The following is a 17,933-nucleotide window of genomic DNA, read 5'->3' on the forward strand; positions in this document are numbered from 1 at the left end:
TATTCCCTTAATTTCTGTTTATCTGGAAATGTCCTAATTTCACCATCATATTTGAATGAGAGTTTTGCAGGATATATTATTCTTTCTTGGCCATTTCTTTCTTTTGAGGTTTCAATATGTCATACTGTTGCCTTCGTTCCTTCATGGTTTCTGCCAATGATTTGGAGTTTAATCTTACTGCTTCTTCTTTGTTTGTGACTTTTCATTTTTCTCGAGCTGCTCTCAAGATTCTTCCTTTGTCTTTGGTTTTGGAGAGCATGATTAAGATATGTCTTGGTGGCTTTCTTTTGGGATCTATCCTATGTGAGTTTCATTGAGATTCTGGGATGGACAGCTTTTCGTCTTTCATGATGTTAGGAAAGTTTTCTGTCAGCAAATCTTCAGTGATCCTTTCTATGTTTTCCATTTTCTCCCCCTGTTCTTGAACTCCAATCACATGCAAAATCCTTGCCTTTGATTGTATCCCACATAGTTCTTAGATTTACTTCATTCTTTTCTCTGATTTTTCCTCAAACAAAGTGGTACCAATGGATTTATCTTCAATTTTGCTGATCCTGTCTTCCATTGTTTTAATTTGCACCTAAAACCTTCTATGGAGTTGTCCATTTCTGAAATTTTGTTGATTTTTAATATTTCTAATTGCTGTTTTCGTATGATTTCTAATTGTTTATTTTGACATTTTGTTCTTGTATTACTTTCCTGAATTCTTCCATTGCTTTGTCTGTGTTTTCCGTGACTTCGTCTATTTTTTCCTTAGTTTTGTCTGTGTTTTCTTTGCTCTCTTTCCTAATCTCTTGGAGGCCCCTGGATATTAGGCTTTTGAATTCCCTATCATGTAGCTTCAATGCTTTTTATTCTACCAGAAGGTCATTTGGTGTCTTATTTTGGCCACTTACTGGAGCCATTCTGTCCTGTTTTTTATGTTTTGATGTTGTCTTCTGTCTCTGAGACATTCAGGAATTATTTTCTTTTTGTTTATTGATTGTAGATTTGTTTCATCCTCTTTTTTTTGTTTTATTTGATTATGTCTGGGTGGGTGGGTTGGGTGTGTTTTGTTGCTTGCTTGTCTGTGGGCACAATAGTTATGACCTTGCCCAGGTGGGTAGGGCCTGTCGCTCAGCTACTGTGCAGCAGGGCAAGTACAGTGGGGGGAGGAGGGGTGGGGATGGGTCCTTTGTCTGCAGCATGAACCAGGGCCAGCAGGACAGGTCTGGGTTGGCACAGTGGGGTGGGGTTGGAGGTCCAGAGGTTCACCTTGGTCTCACATGGGGGCATGGTGCTTGGTGGGGCAAGGCCAGGGAATGACACAAGGCAGAGTCCAGGCATCCAGAGATCTGTGCCAGTTCTGTCACGGGCATAGCACTTGGTGGGGTGGGGCTGGGGCAGCACGGGGCAGGGTCCAGAGGTCTGGGAGTCTGTTGTGGTCCTGCTCGGGAGTGTAGCACTTGGTGGAGCACATCTGGGGGGCAGCGCAGGGCAGAGTCCGGGGGTCTGGAGATCTGCACCTGTGCTGTTTGGGGATACGGCACTCAGCAGGCAGTGCAGAGTGGCAAGAGGGAAGGGAGAGGATGTGATGAGTGGAGCTAGGTGGGAGGGAGAAAGAAAAAAAGAAAACAGAGAAACAAAAGCAAAAAATAAAAAAATGTCAGTGCAGTGGAAGAGGGTGGGAGCAGACCTGGAGAGGCTGTGTGCACTGGCTCTCTAGCTGAGTAGTGCAGCACAGCCCATCGAGAAGGGGTGGCGGTGACATATGTGGTTAGGTGGGTGGGAGAAACAAAAGGAAGGAAGAGAAAGAGAGAGAAAACAAAACAAAAAGAATATGGCACTGAGGGAACCGGTCGTTGGGGGAAGAGCAGAACCAAGGTGGTGGCGAGCTTGTGTCTCTCTTGCTGGGCAGTTCAGCACAGCCCATCAGTAAGGGGCATATGCAATGCAAGGGGCTAGTTGGAAGGGAGAAGTAAAAGGAAGAAATGGAAACAGAAACAAACAAACAAAAACATATATGGCATTGAGAGAGCTGGCCGGTAGGGGTGGGGCAGAGCCCAGGATGGCAGCATACTGGTGTCTCCCCAGCCGAGCAACAGTGGCCCATTGGAAAGCAGTGGAGGCAGTGTACAGGGCAGAAGGATGAGGGGTTGGAAAGTGTGTATCTCTGGTTACTGGGTGCTCTGTACTCCTGTTGGGAGCTCTGAGAAGTTGCCTTCCCATACTCCCTATCCAGGGTCACTGTTGGCTGTGTTCCAAGATTGCAAAGCCACCATGTTAGCTGGTAGGAGACCTCTACTCTGTAGCTCTCCTCATTCTCTGTTCTCTGTCATTTTCTTCTTCCACTCAGGGCTGGACCTAGTGCTTTATCCCTTCATTTGATGCTTAGAGTTCCAGAATTAACGTTTGTATCTGTTTTATTTAGTTTTTTGGGTCTTTGCTACAGAGGGACAGCATGGTGCTTCTGTCTGTAGAGCCATGTTGGCTCAACCTTCCAGATTATTTACATTTTTGTTGCAGAGGTGTTGGATTTTCTCATAGATTTTAGAGATTAGACCTTTGTCGACTATGTCATAGCCAAAATTTTTTTTTCCCAGTCTGTAGGTTCTCTTTTCACTCTTTTGGTGAAGCTCTTTGATGAGCATAAATGTTTAATTTTTAGAAGATTCCAATTATCTAGTTTATCTTCTGGTGTTTGTGTATTGTTAGGTATGGTTTGTATTGTATTTGTGTTGTATATTAGGGTCCCTAGCCCCTCTTTTTTTTCTTCCATGGTCTTTGTAGTTCTTGTTTTTATATTTGATCCATTTTGAATTAGCTTTTGTGTGTGGTGTGAGGTATGGGTCTTGTTTCATTTTTTACAGAAGGACATTCAGTTTTGCCAGTACTATTTGTTAAAGACGGTCTTTTCCCCATTTAATGGACTTTGGGCCTTTGTCAAAGATCAGGTGGCCATAAACCAAACCCAAACCCAAACCCAAAGCCACTGAGTCAGTTCCAGCTCATAGCGACCCTATACGACAGAGTAGAACTGCTCTATAGAGTTTCCAAGGAGTGCCTGGTGGATTCAAACTGCCAACCTTTTGGTTAGCAGAGGTAGCTCTTAACCACTACAGCACCAGGGTTTCCATAGGTGGCTGTAGGTGGATAAATTTACATCTGAGTTCTCAATTCTATTCTATTGGTCAATGAGTCTGTCACTGTACCAGTACCAGGCTGTTTTGACTACTGTAGCTGTATAGGAGGTTTTGAGGTCAGGTAGTGCAAGGCCTCCTACTTTGCTCTTCTTCAAAAATTCTTTATTTATCTAGGGCCTCTTTCCTTTCTATATAATTCTTCTAACTCATCAAAGAATTCTGTTGGTATTTGGATAGAGATTGCATTGTATTTGTAGGTTACTTTGGGTAGGATTGACATTTTCACAACGTTGAGTCTACCCATTGATGAGCATGGTATGTTTTTCCATTTATATAGGTCTTTTATGGTATCTTGCAGTAGTGTTTTGTATTTCCCTTTATATAGGTCTTTTATATCCCTGGTTAGGTTTATTCCTAAGTATTTTGTTTTTTTAGGGGCTATTATGTTGCTTTCCTGATTTCCTTTTCATAGTTCTCTTTATTGGTGTATAGGAATCCAACTGCTTTTTGCAATCTGCTCTTTCACTTCATCATTTCTTCCATTTCTTTTAGCTACTCTACATTCAAGAGCAAGTTTCAGAGTCTCTTCTGACATCCTTTTTGGTCTTTTCTTTCTTTGCTATCTTTTTTAATGACCTTTTGCTTTCTTCAAGTATGATGTCATCCCACAACTTGTCTGGTTTTTGGTCATTAGTTTTCAATACATCAAATCTATTCTTGAGATGGTCTCTAAATTCAGGCGGGTTATATTCAAGGTCATACTTTGGCTCCAATGGACTTAATTTTCAGCTTCAACTTTAACTTGCATGTGAACAATTGATGGTCTTTTCTGCAGTCGGCCTCTGGCCTTGTTCTGACTGATTATATAGAGCTTCTCTATCATCTCTTTCCACAGATGTAGTCAATTTGATTCCTTCATATTTATCCAGGGAGGTTCATGTATATAGTCGCCATTTATGTTGTTGAAAAAAGATATTTGTAATGAATAAGTCATTGGTCTTACAAAATTCTATCATGAGATCTCCAGAGTCTTTTCTGTCACCAAGGCCATATTTTCCAACTACTGATACTTCTTATTTGTTTCCAATTTTCCCATTCCAAACACCAGTAATTATCAATCCATCTTCATTTCATATTTGATCAATTTCAGACTGCAGACGTCGGTAAAAATTTTCAGTTTCTTCATCTTTGGCATTTGTGGTTGGTGGATAAATTAGAATAATAGTCGTTTTAACTGGTTTTCCTTGTAGGCGTATGAATATCACTGACACCATTGTACTTCAGGATAGATCTTGAAATGTTCTTTTTGATGATGAATGTGACACCATTCCTCTTCAATTTGTCATTCCCATCATAGTAGACCATATGATTATCTGATTCAAAATGGCCAATACTAGTCCATTTCAGATCACTAATGCCTAGGATATAGATCTTTTTGCAATCCATTTCATTTTTGACAACTTCCAATTTTCCTTGATTCATACTTCATACATTCCAATGTTCCAATTATTAATGGATGTTTGCAGCTGTTTCTTCTCATCTTAAGTAGTGCCATGAATACTATGAATAGCTAGATTAGGGAGGAAAGGAAAACACACTAACATTCAAAATAAAATGAGTGCAGGGAAGCCAATGAGACTGATATAATTATTACTTATTCAGTTTTGGTAATCCAAAGATGAAATGACAGAAACAAAGGAGTGGCCCAGTTAAATGGAGATCTTTAGGTATTACCTAAGTCAGTACCTGTTTGTCTTAGCTATCTAGTGGTGCTATAACAGAAATACAACAAGTGGATGGCTTTAACAAAGAGAAGTTTATTTTCTCAGAGTAAAGTAGGCTAAAAGTCCAAATTCAGGGTGTCAGCTCTAGGGGAAGGCTTCCTCTCTCTGTCAGCCTTCTCATCAATGTTCCCCCAGACTAGGAGCTTCTTCATGTAGGGACCCTGGGTCCAAAGGACACACTCTGCTCCCAGCACTGCTTTCTTGGGCATGGGGTCCCCAACTCTCTGATAGCTTCCCTTTCCTTTTATCTCTTGAAAGATAAAAGGTGGTGCAGGTTACACCCCAGGGAAACTCCCTTTACATTGGATCTGGGATGCGACCTGGTAGAGGGGTGTTACAATCCCACCCTAATCCTCTTTAACATAAAATTACAACCACAAAATGGAGGACAAACACAGAATACTAGGAATCACGGCCTAACGAAGTTAATACACACATTTTTGGGGGGACATTTGCAATCCATGACATTTAGATTAGGGAGAAAAGGCAACAATATTAACATTAAAAATAAAACGAGTGCAGGCAAACTAATGAGACTGATATCATTATTACTTAATCAGTTTTGGCAATTGAAAGATGAAATGACAGAAACAAAGGAGTGGCCCTGTTAATTAGCTGGTGATCTTTTAGGTATGACCTAAGTCAGCACCTGTTATATGACACATTATATAGGTGTGATTGAACTGTAGGTCAGCAATGAAATAAAGGAAGTAAAGAAAGAAGATAACATTTATTAGGCATGTTTACCTATCAGTAACCATGCTAGATGTTACACATACATTACCTCATTTTGTTCTCACAACTGCCCTACAAAATTGATACTTACTCCAATTTTTATTCAGTGAGGAAGGTGAAGTTCTAAGAGGTTACATAAATTATCTCCAAGATAATTATGACAGCTGGCTAGGATTTGAACCTAGTATGAACTGCAATCACTTCAATGTCTTGCAAAAGACTTTTCAAATTTTTGATCCTCCCACAGCTCTGCTACATTTACTTTTCCTGGTTCCTGGTTCTTGAAACACATCCTTATCTTCTTCTTGTTTTATGCCATCAAGTCAACCCTACTGGACAGTGTAGAACTACCCCATAGGATTTCCTAGGCTGTAATCTTTATGGGGACAGATTGCCAGGTCTTTTCTCTTGTGGAAATAACCTGTTTCTCACCTATTTCTATTACTTCTCTGGCTCCAATGCTGGTGAGTCTTTCTTTTTCTTTTCTTATTCTTCGCATACAGTTACTCCCCAAGATTCTTCTCCTTTCTCTATGCTCCATGGATTCCTAGATATTTTCACACTTGGCAATACCATGCCCCCTTTTGATTTCACCTTTTGTCTATATGTCAGAAACTTCCCTTCATCTTCTTTTCAAAGCTTCCAGCCCAGCATTACCACTGTGGATGTTTTTACTTGCAAATAATAAAATGTGGGTGTTTCATCCAGATTATAAAGTCATCATATTTGAAGCCTAAGCACTTCTTTTCTCTCCAAAGGGTCTTCTTCGTGCCTTCCTCATTCGTATTATTGCAGTTGTTATTGTTTGAGTCACCTGAGCTGGAAATGTCCCCATCACCTCTGACGCTCCCAAGGTCACTGCCTCCCACATTCAATAAGTCATGTTGGTTCTCCCTTTAGGGTGTCTCCCTTATTCATTTCCTCCTGTCAAAATTCCTTCTCAAGATCTTTTCTCTTACCTGAAATATTGCTGCTGTCCCAGGTTTCTGTATCCCCAATCATGCATCCTAGACATTACATACATCTTAAATCACCTCTAATCATGTTCTCCTCAAACAACTCTATTGAGTGAAGCTCAAACTATTTCAACTTAAGGCAAAGACCTTCATGTCCTCTCCTAGGTCTACCTTCTGAGTCATAATCCCATTCCCCTTCACACACCCATCACTCCTCTTCTACCTTCTGAGCTTTTGTTTAAGCTGTTCCTTCTCCTGTGGAGGTCCTTCTCCACAGTTCTGTGTACGTCTGAGTCCTTCTCATAATTTAAGGCCCAGTTTAATGTAACAATCTCTTTCCTGGATTTTTTTTTTTTTTTCTGATTCCTCTCAGTCATACAAGATTTCTCCAGTTTCTGAATACCCACCACATTTTTTATTACTTACTTTTTTAAAAATACTTTTTCATCTCCATTACTAAATAGTAAGCTTGAAGTCCAGGAGTATATATGTGTATGCTTGTTATAATACCTGATGAATACAGGTTTTCTTTCTAAAACACAGGTCTGATCATTTCATTCTACTATTTTGTCTCTGAGATAAAATTCAAACTCATAAAGATGTCATGCATGGCCTTCCTCAAACTGACCCCAGTCCTCCTTTCCCTGTGCTTTTCTTCCCCAGCCCTCTCAAAGTGCCCGTCAAGCTGAACCACACAGGGCACTGCAAACAAGCTAGCTGTGCCTATGCCTCTGTTCCTCCTTCTTGCTAGTCTCACCACGATTTCCCTCCCTCTCCTCCACCAGGTAAAATCCTAATCCTCCATCCAGATCCAGCTCAAATATTACCTACTCTGTGAAATCATCTCCAGCCCCTACATTGGAAATTTTCACTTCTTACTCCAGGCTCCCCCTACACCTTGGAGAAAACCCTAATTCTGCATTATTATTAGTTGCATGTTGGACTGTGCCACCTGACCGCCTCTTCAATATTAAGGAAATCAGTGCCTCATAGTCATGTTCTTGTTTTCCAGTGCCAGATAAGAGGCCTGCTACATGGCAGGCACTCAGTACTTCTTGAACAAATACTCCAACACATGAAGGAATGAGTGAAAAAAACTAAAAAAGTTTAAATAAAAGAATGAAGAGACCTAAATAAATATTAAATTAATTTATCTTGAGTTGATTAAGCATATAAAAAATCTGAAATTTTTTTTGTGGATTAAAACTCCTAAAATTAGAATCTTTGGCAAATCATGGGGAAGAAAACAACCCCACACATTTATTCATTTCATTCTTCATGTGTTCTAGTACATCCAGGCTCAAAGATTAAAAAAAAAAAATCAATTTCAGGCCAGGTTCCTTTTCTCTGAAATCCAAGGATCACTATTATATATCATTCTCCTCTACATACTAAAAACAAATTCCTGAGTGGTACAAATGGTTAAGCACTTGACTCCTAGATGCAAAGCTGCCAGTTCAAATCCACCCAGTAGCACCTCAGGAGACAGGCCTGAAGATTTGCTTCCAAAAGGTCACAACTTTGAAAACTCTATGGAGCAGCTCTACTGTTCTCACATGGGGTCACTATGAATTGGAATCAACTCCACAGCAACTAACAATATATACTAAAAAAGGTATATGTGTACCACTACCCTGTCAGTTTGTTTTGTCTGTCAGCTTGTTGCACTGTGTTGGCTTGTATGTTGCTGTGATACTAGAAGTTATGCCACTGGTATTTCAAATACCAGTCACTCATGATAAACTGGTTTCAGCAGAGCTTTCAGACAAAAATAGACTAGGAAAAAAAGGCCTGGTGACCTACTTCCAAAATGAGCCAATGAAAACACTATGGATCATAACAGAATATTCTCAAATATAGTGCTGAAAGATAAGCCCCGTAGGTTGGAAGGCACTCCAAATACACAGTGGGCACAATGGACTCAAATTGGGCAATGTCTCATTGTATTGTATATTGGGTTGCCATGAGTTGGGATCAACTTGATAGAAACTAACAACAACAGCCCTAATATGACATATATATATTCCCATAATAAATAATGCCAGGAATTCAACTTTGGTGACTGCTAGACCTCTATAAAGGACACTGGGTTATTTCCTTAACTAGTTACTTATTTGCGCATCTATATTTAAAAAATATGACTAGTTTCCATCTTAGTGAATTTAAATTTTCTGAGAAAAAGATGACTTAGAGGTAATCTGAGACCAACTGAATTTTCTCTTTTCACACGAGAGCCAACAACACATAGGCTGCTATAGACAAAATGACATGCTACTCAGAACCCACAAAAACAAACCCATTGCCATCAAGTTGAATCTAACTCATAGCAACCCTATAGGACAGAGTAGAACTGCCCTATCTGGCTTCCAAGGAGTGCCTGGTGGATTCGAACTGCTGACCATTTGGTTAGCAGCTTTATGTTTAACCACTGTGCCACCATGGCTCTGACATGCTACTAGTTGACACTTACTTCATACTTATTTTTAAGCTCTTTATGAATACCAGTTGCTGTCGAGTTGAGTTCGACCCACAGTGACCCCATGTGTGTCAGAGCAGAACTGTGCTCCATAGGATTTTCGATGGCTGATTTTTTGGAAGTAAATCACCAGGACTTTCTCCAACGTGCCTCAGGGTGGACTCGAAACTTTAACCTTTTGGTTAGCAGCTAAGCATGATAATAATTTGTGCCACCCAAGGACTCCTTAAACTCTTTAGCATGATAAATCACAAAACACATTTTAATCAAAGCACTCTGGCAGATTTTATATTTACATTTTATATGGCAGGACATGATACGGAAAAGACAACTCAATTTGATATCTGAAGAGAGCAGTGTGAGAAGGACACTATTCTAGAAATAAAGGGTCTTGGGCTTTACTTTTGATACTGCCACTAGCAGAAGCCTTGGTGGTGCAATGGTTAAGTGCTTTGCTGTTAACCCACCAGCCACTCTGTGGGAGGAGAGACCTGGCTACCTACTCCCGTAAAGATTTCAGCCTAGGAAAACTTATGAAGCAGTTCTACTCTGTCCCATAGAGTTGCTACTAATTAGCTATGACCTAGGACAATACCCCCTAAGTCTTAGCTTTCTTGACTGTAAAATGAGAAGTTGAACTTTCTGATATGTCCTTTGTGGTTCTAAAACAGTACATGCTTTGAATTTTAATGATCACATGCATAGGCATTTGAGTAAGCTCTTCTTCTGGGAGGAGCCCTGGAGGCACAGTGGTTAACTGCTTGGCTGCTAACAGAAAGGTAAGTAGTTTGAACCCACCATTGGCTCCTTAGGAGGAAAAGACCCAGCAATCTGCTCCTGTAAAGATTACAGTCTAGAAAACCCTATGAGGCAGTTCTATTCTGTCCTGTAGGGTCACTATGAGTTGGAATTGACTTGATGGCAATGGGTTTTGGGTTTGGTTCTTCTTGAGCAGCAGGGAGGGAGGGGAGGGAACTTGACCAATTTGGCTTCCTCTCTGAGAATGTTGCTGGCTCTATAACCACAAAATCATCCTAAAATGCAATTATTTCTTGCCACCTAGGCTGACTCAGTGTTTATCATAGCTGGTGGCTCTTGGCACCACCCAGGAAGGGCTCCTCTCTTAGAGCAGGAAATCATTGGGCAATTTTAGGAATGGAGAGTGACTTGAACTTCAACTAAAATAACCAAAGAATTGATGTGTCTTGATGTGTCAAAGGATTGATTTACAGCCAATCAAATCTGAGACCTTGCAGTGGCATGATGGGGAAATGGACTACCACCCATTTATTTTAAAACGACAGAAACTGAGATCAGCTTTTTTTTTTTCCTACGTGGAAAGGAATAATGAAAGCGATAACAAGACGCTAAATACCTTTAAGCTCCACCTTAGTGGAAGAAGAGGCACCCTAAGGCTGGGGGACTCCTAGGAAAGGAAAGACCAGTTCGCATAAGGTAAAAGGCTCAAAGTAAGGAGAAATCTAGTAAGTCCAGTGCCCCCAAATTGGAACTCATTAATTGATTACTTCAGTAATATATTTGAGAATGTTATTTTGGGGAAGACGGGGATTTAAATATTGATTTTGCCCTCGAGGAGATTACGACCTAGTAGAAGTCTTACAGCACATACATAAAGAACTCTAAAACTAGATAGAAGGCAAAATTTATGAACTGAGTAGCAAGGTAACAAATCCAATGTCATTGCAATGTTCAAGGAGAGGCTGCATGACTATTTGGGGTGACGTAAGGGAGAGTCATACATCCGGTAAAATGTTAAAAAGAACCTGACCTTCAAGATCTCTTCCAACAAATGCTTTGTGGTTTTATTAAGACTATCACTACAGTGAGGATTTTAAAAATCCAGGCTTGTATGCTTTCCTGTTCCATTCATGTCTCAGATGTTTTCTCCTTCAGAAATGTCTCTATTATATATTATCACGATGCAACATTAGTTCTTAGAACAATCATTCTTAATTTTACTGAAAACACGTGAAAGAATTGAATCAAAAAAACCCAACAGAGCATATTTAAAATGATTTCTAAAAGACAGATATGAACTTTTTTTTCAATATAATCATGACGGATTTTTTTTTAAAAGAAAAATTTAATTATTTTATATAATACAAATCAAAAAGGGTGGGGCTAATAAATAAGCTTACATACATCTTTAATTTCCATTCACTCTTCTTACTATTTCAGCTTTAAGATTAATTGTTCAGAACCTTATTTCACAGTCACTCAACTTTTATTGACTTCAATACTGACAGACTTGGTATAAGTTATAAAGTCTTATGTGGCATGATATATAATTAAAATACTTTGTCTCATAACATGTATTAATAGGTGCATGTCAGAGAATGCCAATTCACCTCTGAGAAGGATGTAAACCCATATTAATTAATTTATTGTAGAAAAGCCTACCGGGGCCATTAACCACAGTCAATTGGGCCCTGGTGGGGAGCTCTGCAGATGGCCCTCTCTACCTTGATGTGACTTCTTATAGCAGTAACCTCGTATCTAGCTAGCCTACTGGGTCAATTTTTCACAATGTAAAGCTGCTGGGTCGGACTGAAATGAAAAGAAGAAAAAAAAAGCATTAGTAGAAATATTCTTTCCTGGAACTACACACTAGCAACTTTGATCAGCACTTGGAATAGTCCCAAAATTTCTCCACCAGTCTCCACCAGTGCTTAAGCTCATCCATTTATGTAGGATTTCAAAGAGTAATTTCATTTCTAAATTCTTGTGGTAAGGAAGCCTCTCAAAGTATTCCCAGACACTCATATGTAAGTTCAGTTGAACACAGAGTTATAAATACGTAAAGAAATAATTGTAAAATGGATGGGTAAACAAACCTGACGTGGTCCTCGTGGAATGTCAGATGGGTGCTCAGTAGAGCCACCTGGGACAAGGCATTGGCTGGATCAGAGGCAGCCAGGAGCTGGTCCATTGTTACAGATCAGGAAACTTTAACTTTCAGAATGTCCAAGGGTGATAAGGTTCCTGTGGCTGATTTAGGCACCCAAACTAACAAGAGGCTGCTACGTAAAGTAGGAAGCAAACAACATATAGAGAAAAACTTCCCATCTGAGGAGACAAGATGCTCTGGAGCCTGTTAATTATGGTCTCCTTCTCAAGCCAGATCAATCATGTTCTTGCAGCTTGGTGAGCACAGCATCTGATCGAGGAGACTATTTGAATGATATTTATGGCCACCATTATCCGTCTAGGAGAGACTAATGCATCTATCTCCACAGTAAGGATAGATCTGCCAAGACAATTTGTACTGGAGGCCATTGGTCTGTGTACATTTTCCCCTAGATAGTGCTGGAGACACACTGACAAGTTCTTACCCTTTGGACTCTCTGATTACAGACACAGACACTATATAGGTTCTTATCTTGAATGTTGTTTTTCATCAGTGGATGGCAGAGCATCATCTAGAGGATTAGGTCAAGGCAGAGGCCACTTACTCCGATAACAACAGGGCCAGCCAATCACGTAAATAAATGAAGCCAACTAGATGCAAAGGAAATCAAGTACCAGAAAAACAACCAGCTTAATTTATATTTCCTGAGGAACGATCTAAGCATGTAAAAAAGTACAAACAAGTATGTATGGTATTAGAGATGATGTATTCTTTCAGAAATAATGTGCGCCTTGTACGTGTGTTTGCCAAAGGGGCCTTCCCCTGCTTCCCCGCTCCCCTGTGAAGTATTTTCATAAGCACACTTTTTTTTTTTACAGCAACATGTAAAAAAAATTTGGCATAGAGGCACTTATGAAAATACCATGAGTGAGAGGGCATGGTTGGCAAACAAACATAGAAGGCACACATTATTTGTGTAAAAATACAGTATTAGAAATTTTTTTAAAAATCGGAAAATTAGGAATATTTCCCTATTGGAGTTTTCTATCATAATTGGTCATTCCTTTGATTTGTTATTATAACCTAGTATAAGACATCATTGTCTGGTCAAATGAAACTAAACCACAAATCTGCCAACTGGGAGAAATAATTTGTTTTACTCAGTTTCATATCCAAAAACAGAGTTTAGAAACATCGGTGTTACTTAACATGGATAGACTCTCTTTACATGATGGATATTATCCAGAGATATGTGTTCAATTCTGGGCTTCCAACAATATTGCATCTTGTTTTTAGTCACTTATTAGTTTGCAGTTTAATAACTATTCATTCATATTATCAATATCAAACTGCAAAGGCAAACTTAAGTAATACAAAGTTATTTTCATAAAGTTAAAAATCAGAAAACCTTTCTGAAATTCTGTTTTCAACTCTATAGCTTTGGGGATGTAGTTTGGGCTATTACTTTCATTTAAGGAAAGTTATTTGCAATGCCAACAACTTCTTCGTTGCAAATACTTTTTTCAACAACATAAACGGCAACTATACACATGGGCCTCACCAAATGGAATCCACAGGAATCAAATCAAATCAACTACATCTGTGGAAGAGACGCTGGAAAAGCTCAGTATCATCAGTCAGAACAAGGCCAGGGGCCGGCTGTGGAACAGGCCATCAACTGCTCACATGCAAGTTCAAGTTGAAGATTAAGAAAACTAGAACACATCCAAGAGAGCCAAAGTACAACCCTGAGTATATCCCACCAGAATTTAGAGACCATCTCAAGAACAGATTTGACACATTCAACACTAATGACCGAAGACCAGATGAGTTGTGGAATGACATCAAGGACATCACACATGAAGAAAGCAAACCAAAAAACCAAACCAAACCTGCTGCCGTCGAGTTGATTCTAACTCACAGCAACCCTATAGCACAGAGTAGAACTATCCCATAGGGTTTCCAAGGAGCACCTGGTGGATCTGAACTGTCAACCTTTTGGTTAGCAGCTGCTGCTCTTAACCACTATGCCACCAGGGTTTCCTGAAGAAAACAAGAGGTCATTAAACAGACAAGACAGAAAAGACCAAAATGGGTGTCAGAAGAGACTTTGAAACTTGCTCTTGAATGTACAGTATCTAAAACGAAAGGAAGAAATGAAGTAAGAGACCTGAACAGAAAATTTCAAAGGGCAGGTAAGAAGAGAAAGTAAAGTATAACGGAACGTGCAAAGACCTGGAGATAGAAAACCAAAAGGAAAGAACATTTCTCTGCATTTCTCAAGCTGAAAGAACTGAAGAAAATATTCAAGCCTCGAGTTGCAATATTGAAAGATTCTACAGGGAAAATATTAAACGAGGCAGGAAACATCAAAAGAAGATGGAAAAAATACAGAGTCACTGTACCAAAAAGAATTGGTTGATGCTCGAACATTTCAGGAAGTAACATATGATCAAGAACCCATGGTACTAAAGGAAGAGATTCAAGTTGCACTAAAGACATTGGCAAAAAACAAATCTCCAGGAATTGACAGAACACCAATTGAGATGTTTCAACAAACAGATGCAGGGGTGGAAGCGCTCACTCATTTATACCAAGAAATATGGAAGACAGCTACCGGGTCAACCAGCTGGAAGAGATTTGTATTTGTACCCATTCCAAAGAAAGGACATCCAACCGAATGTGGAAATTATCGAGCGATACCATTAATATCACACATAAGTAAAATTTTGCTAAAGATCATTCAAAAATGATTACAACAGTACATCGGCAGGGACCTTCCAGAAATTCAAGCCAGATTCAGAAGAGCACATGGAATAAGGGATATCATTGCTGATGTCAGGTGAATCATGGCTGAAAGTAGAGAATATCAGAAATATGTTTACCTGTGTTTTATTGACTATGCTAAGGCATTTGACTGTGTGGATCATAACAAACTATGGATGACATTGCGAAGAATGGGAATTCCAGAACACTTGTGCTCACAAGGAACCTATACTTAGACCAAGAGGCAGTCATTCGAACAGAACAAGGAGATACCGTGTGGTTTAAAGCCAGGAAAGGTATGTGTCAGGGTTGTATCCTTTCACCATAGTTATTCAGTCAGTATGCTGAGCAAATAATCTGAGAAGCTGAACTATATGAAGATGAATGGGGCATCAGGATTGGAGGAAGACTCATTAACACCCTGTTATGCAGATGACACAACCTTGCTTGCTGGAAGTGAAAAGAACTTAAAGCACTTATTGATGAAAATCAAAGGCCATAGGCTTCAGTATAGATTACAGCTCAACACAAAGAAAACAAAAATCTTCGCAACTGGACCTATAACCAATATCATGATAAAAGGAGAAAAGATTGAAGTTGTTAAGGATTTCATTTTACTTGGATCCACAATCAACACCCATGGAAGCAGCAGTCAAGAAATCAAAAGAAGCATTGCATTGGGCAAATCTGCTGCAAAAGATCTCTTTAAAGTGTTAAAAAGCAAAGATGTCACTTTAAGGACTAAGAGGCACCTGACTGAAGCCATGGTGTTTTCAGTCTCCTCATACACATGTGAAAGCTGGACAATGAGTAAAGAAGACCAAAGAAGAATTGATGCAGCTGAATTATGGTGTTGGCAAAAAATGCCAGAAGAATGAACAAATCTGTCTTGGAAGAAGTAGAGCCAGAATGCTCATTAGAAGCAAGGACATGTTATCAGGAGGGACCAGTCCCTGGAGAAGGACATCATACTTGGTGAAATAGAGGGCCAGAGAAAAAAAAAGAAGACCTTCAATGAGATGGATTGACACTGTGGCTGCAACAATGGGCTCAAGCATAACAACAATTGTGGGGACGGCTCAGGCCTGCGCAGTGTTTCGTTCTGTTGTACATGGGGTCGCTATGAGTTGGAACCAACTCGATGGCACCTAACAACTAACACTTCAGTGTAAGAAAATGGGCTAGATTATTCCTTACCAAATCAATTTCTTAAAAGATACAATTTCACTTGAATGAGCAAATCAAATCATACTTTTGTGTAGTTGTTTGTGAATGCCCTCCCAAAGAAATAGTCAAAGCTGACAGGTTCTAACATCAGCCAAAAAGCTCAAGACTTTGATTCAGTCTTCATTATTAACCCAAAGTAGGGCTTTTCCCTTGACTGACAGGAAAGTGTCCAAAAATATGTCAGCACCCAGCCACATAAATACATGAACTATAACAGGTTACTGCATTGTACATCTAATTCATGAAGAGAAGCCCTGGGCCATCCATAGTTCAGAGAATAGTATCCTATTCAGTTCATAGTGTTAATTAAAATTTTTGACATAAAGCAATTCCTGGCAAATAATGTAATCAGTAGACCTAAATTTTATGTCTCTTGGAAAATGTTGCCTTTTTGAATTTAAGTTTTTACATTAATATTGTCCATTGCAAGAGCTGAGTCACACTTGCTGATTTTGACCAGCTGTGTTACGTTATGCAAAATGTTCCTACTGACATCAATAAAGAGATCATTTGCTGAGTTCCAGTCATGGTCTCTCATCTTCTAATACATAAACATTCTTGTCAATACCACAAAAAAAATATAGCTAACTAACCCAGAACTAGGTGATGCTATTTATATCTGTCCCTTCATTATCTACAATAGGAAATGCTACAAACAATTTAACTTTTTTCATGTAACTTTTCTGTAAGTGCTGAGACAGACCTTCAGTATTCTGGTCAACAGTATTTCCAGTAAGACTTAAATTGTCTCAGTGTAGGACACATAATTTCTGCTGTATTATATGAATGCTCTTTTATAAGCTCATCATTAATAAAAGCTTTTGTTTCCTGGGCAACGTTTTCTCCTAATATATAACTTCATTCATAGTAGCATCATATTTTATTCATATTCAAAACAATTGCTTGTTGAAATTTCAGTCTTTTTTTCAGCTTAAGTTTTTCATCCCTCATCTTCTCTATTTACCAGTCATAGATCTTATATGGTTTACTTCATAATGGCCTTTTAAGTAATGATTCTTTACATACGTTGTTAGGTGCCGTCGAGTTGGTTCCAACTCATAGCGACCCCACGTATGACAGAATGAAGCACTGCCCAGGCCTGCGCCACCCCCACAATTGTTGCCATGTTTGAGCCCATTGTTGGAGCCACTGTCAATCCATCTTGTTCAGGGTCTTCCTCTTTTTCACTGACCCTCTTGTCAGTTGATCCAGTCAGCTTTAAAAATGTGTTTACAAATCAATATGAATCAGAGTGACTTGGATCAACCACCATTATCATTTAGAATTTTAAAAATAATGATATTATTCTTTATATAACTTTGTAATATTTTGATTTAATTCTCAAATTCAAAATATATTTTCTTCCTTTATATAAATATACAGCAATGTCCTCTTAAGGATAATATTTTATATACAATAAGGCATAAATAGCTCAAATTCTTTTTTTCCACTTTAACTTAATAATTGCTGTATTGGAGAAGTTCTTTAAAATCTACAAAAGTGAATCTATGGATGAATCAAAGTAGTTTTTAAAGAAAAACAATTAATTCTCACAACAGTTAATAGAAATTCTCTTCCTTTTCTATTAATCATGCCTACAAAAAAATTTGCTAAAATATTGATTCAAAATGATGAGAAAGTAACTTACAAAGCAAGATGGTTTCCATGTTAAAATCTAGGATTCTCATTCTTTTGGATCTGAAAGTTCAATAAATGCAAATAAAATGTAGATAGTAAACGTGTTAAATTCATTTTACATAAGGGTAATAAAGTTCATAATTTGATAGTATTACCTTATGGCCACAGAGCTTTGTACTTAAATTAGAAAATTTGATTCAATAACTAATTCTCAACAGCTAATTAGTCTCAGGCAACACACTTAACTGATCAGTTTTTTCACACATAAAATGCAGAAAATATCACCTATTGAATCAACTTCACTTTTTTTTAAAGAATCACATGAAATAGTGAATATATATCATACATAAGCTTTTTAAA

At 38.8% G+C, this 17,933-nt stretch overlaps 1 protein-coding gene across 1 annotated transcript in view; it reads right to left on the bottom strand.

Annotated features, from left to right (window-relative positions):
- Positions 1 to 12,023, bottom strand: part of PNLIPRP3 (pancreatic lipase related protein 3) — an 82,616-nt gene extending 70,593 nt beyond the window's left edge. Inside the window, exon 1 of the mRNA XM_064269901.1 lies at positions 11,929 to 12,023. Coding sequence (XP_064125971.1) covers positions 11,929 to 12,023 — 95 coding nt within the window. The remainder of the gene's footprint in view (positions 1 to 11,928) is intronic.
- Between the last annotated feature and the right edge of the window lie 5,910 nt (positions 12,024 to 17,933).

The sequence above is a fragment of the Loxodonta africana genome, chromosome 16, assembly GCF_030014295.1.
Source record: "Loxodonta africana isolate mLoxAfr1 chromosome 16, mLoxAfr1.hap2, whole genome shotgun sequence".
Lineage (NCBI taxonomy): Eukaryota > Metazoa > Chordata > Mammalia > Proboscidea > Elephantidae > Loxodonta > Loxodonta africana.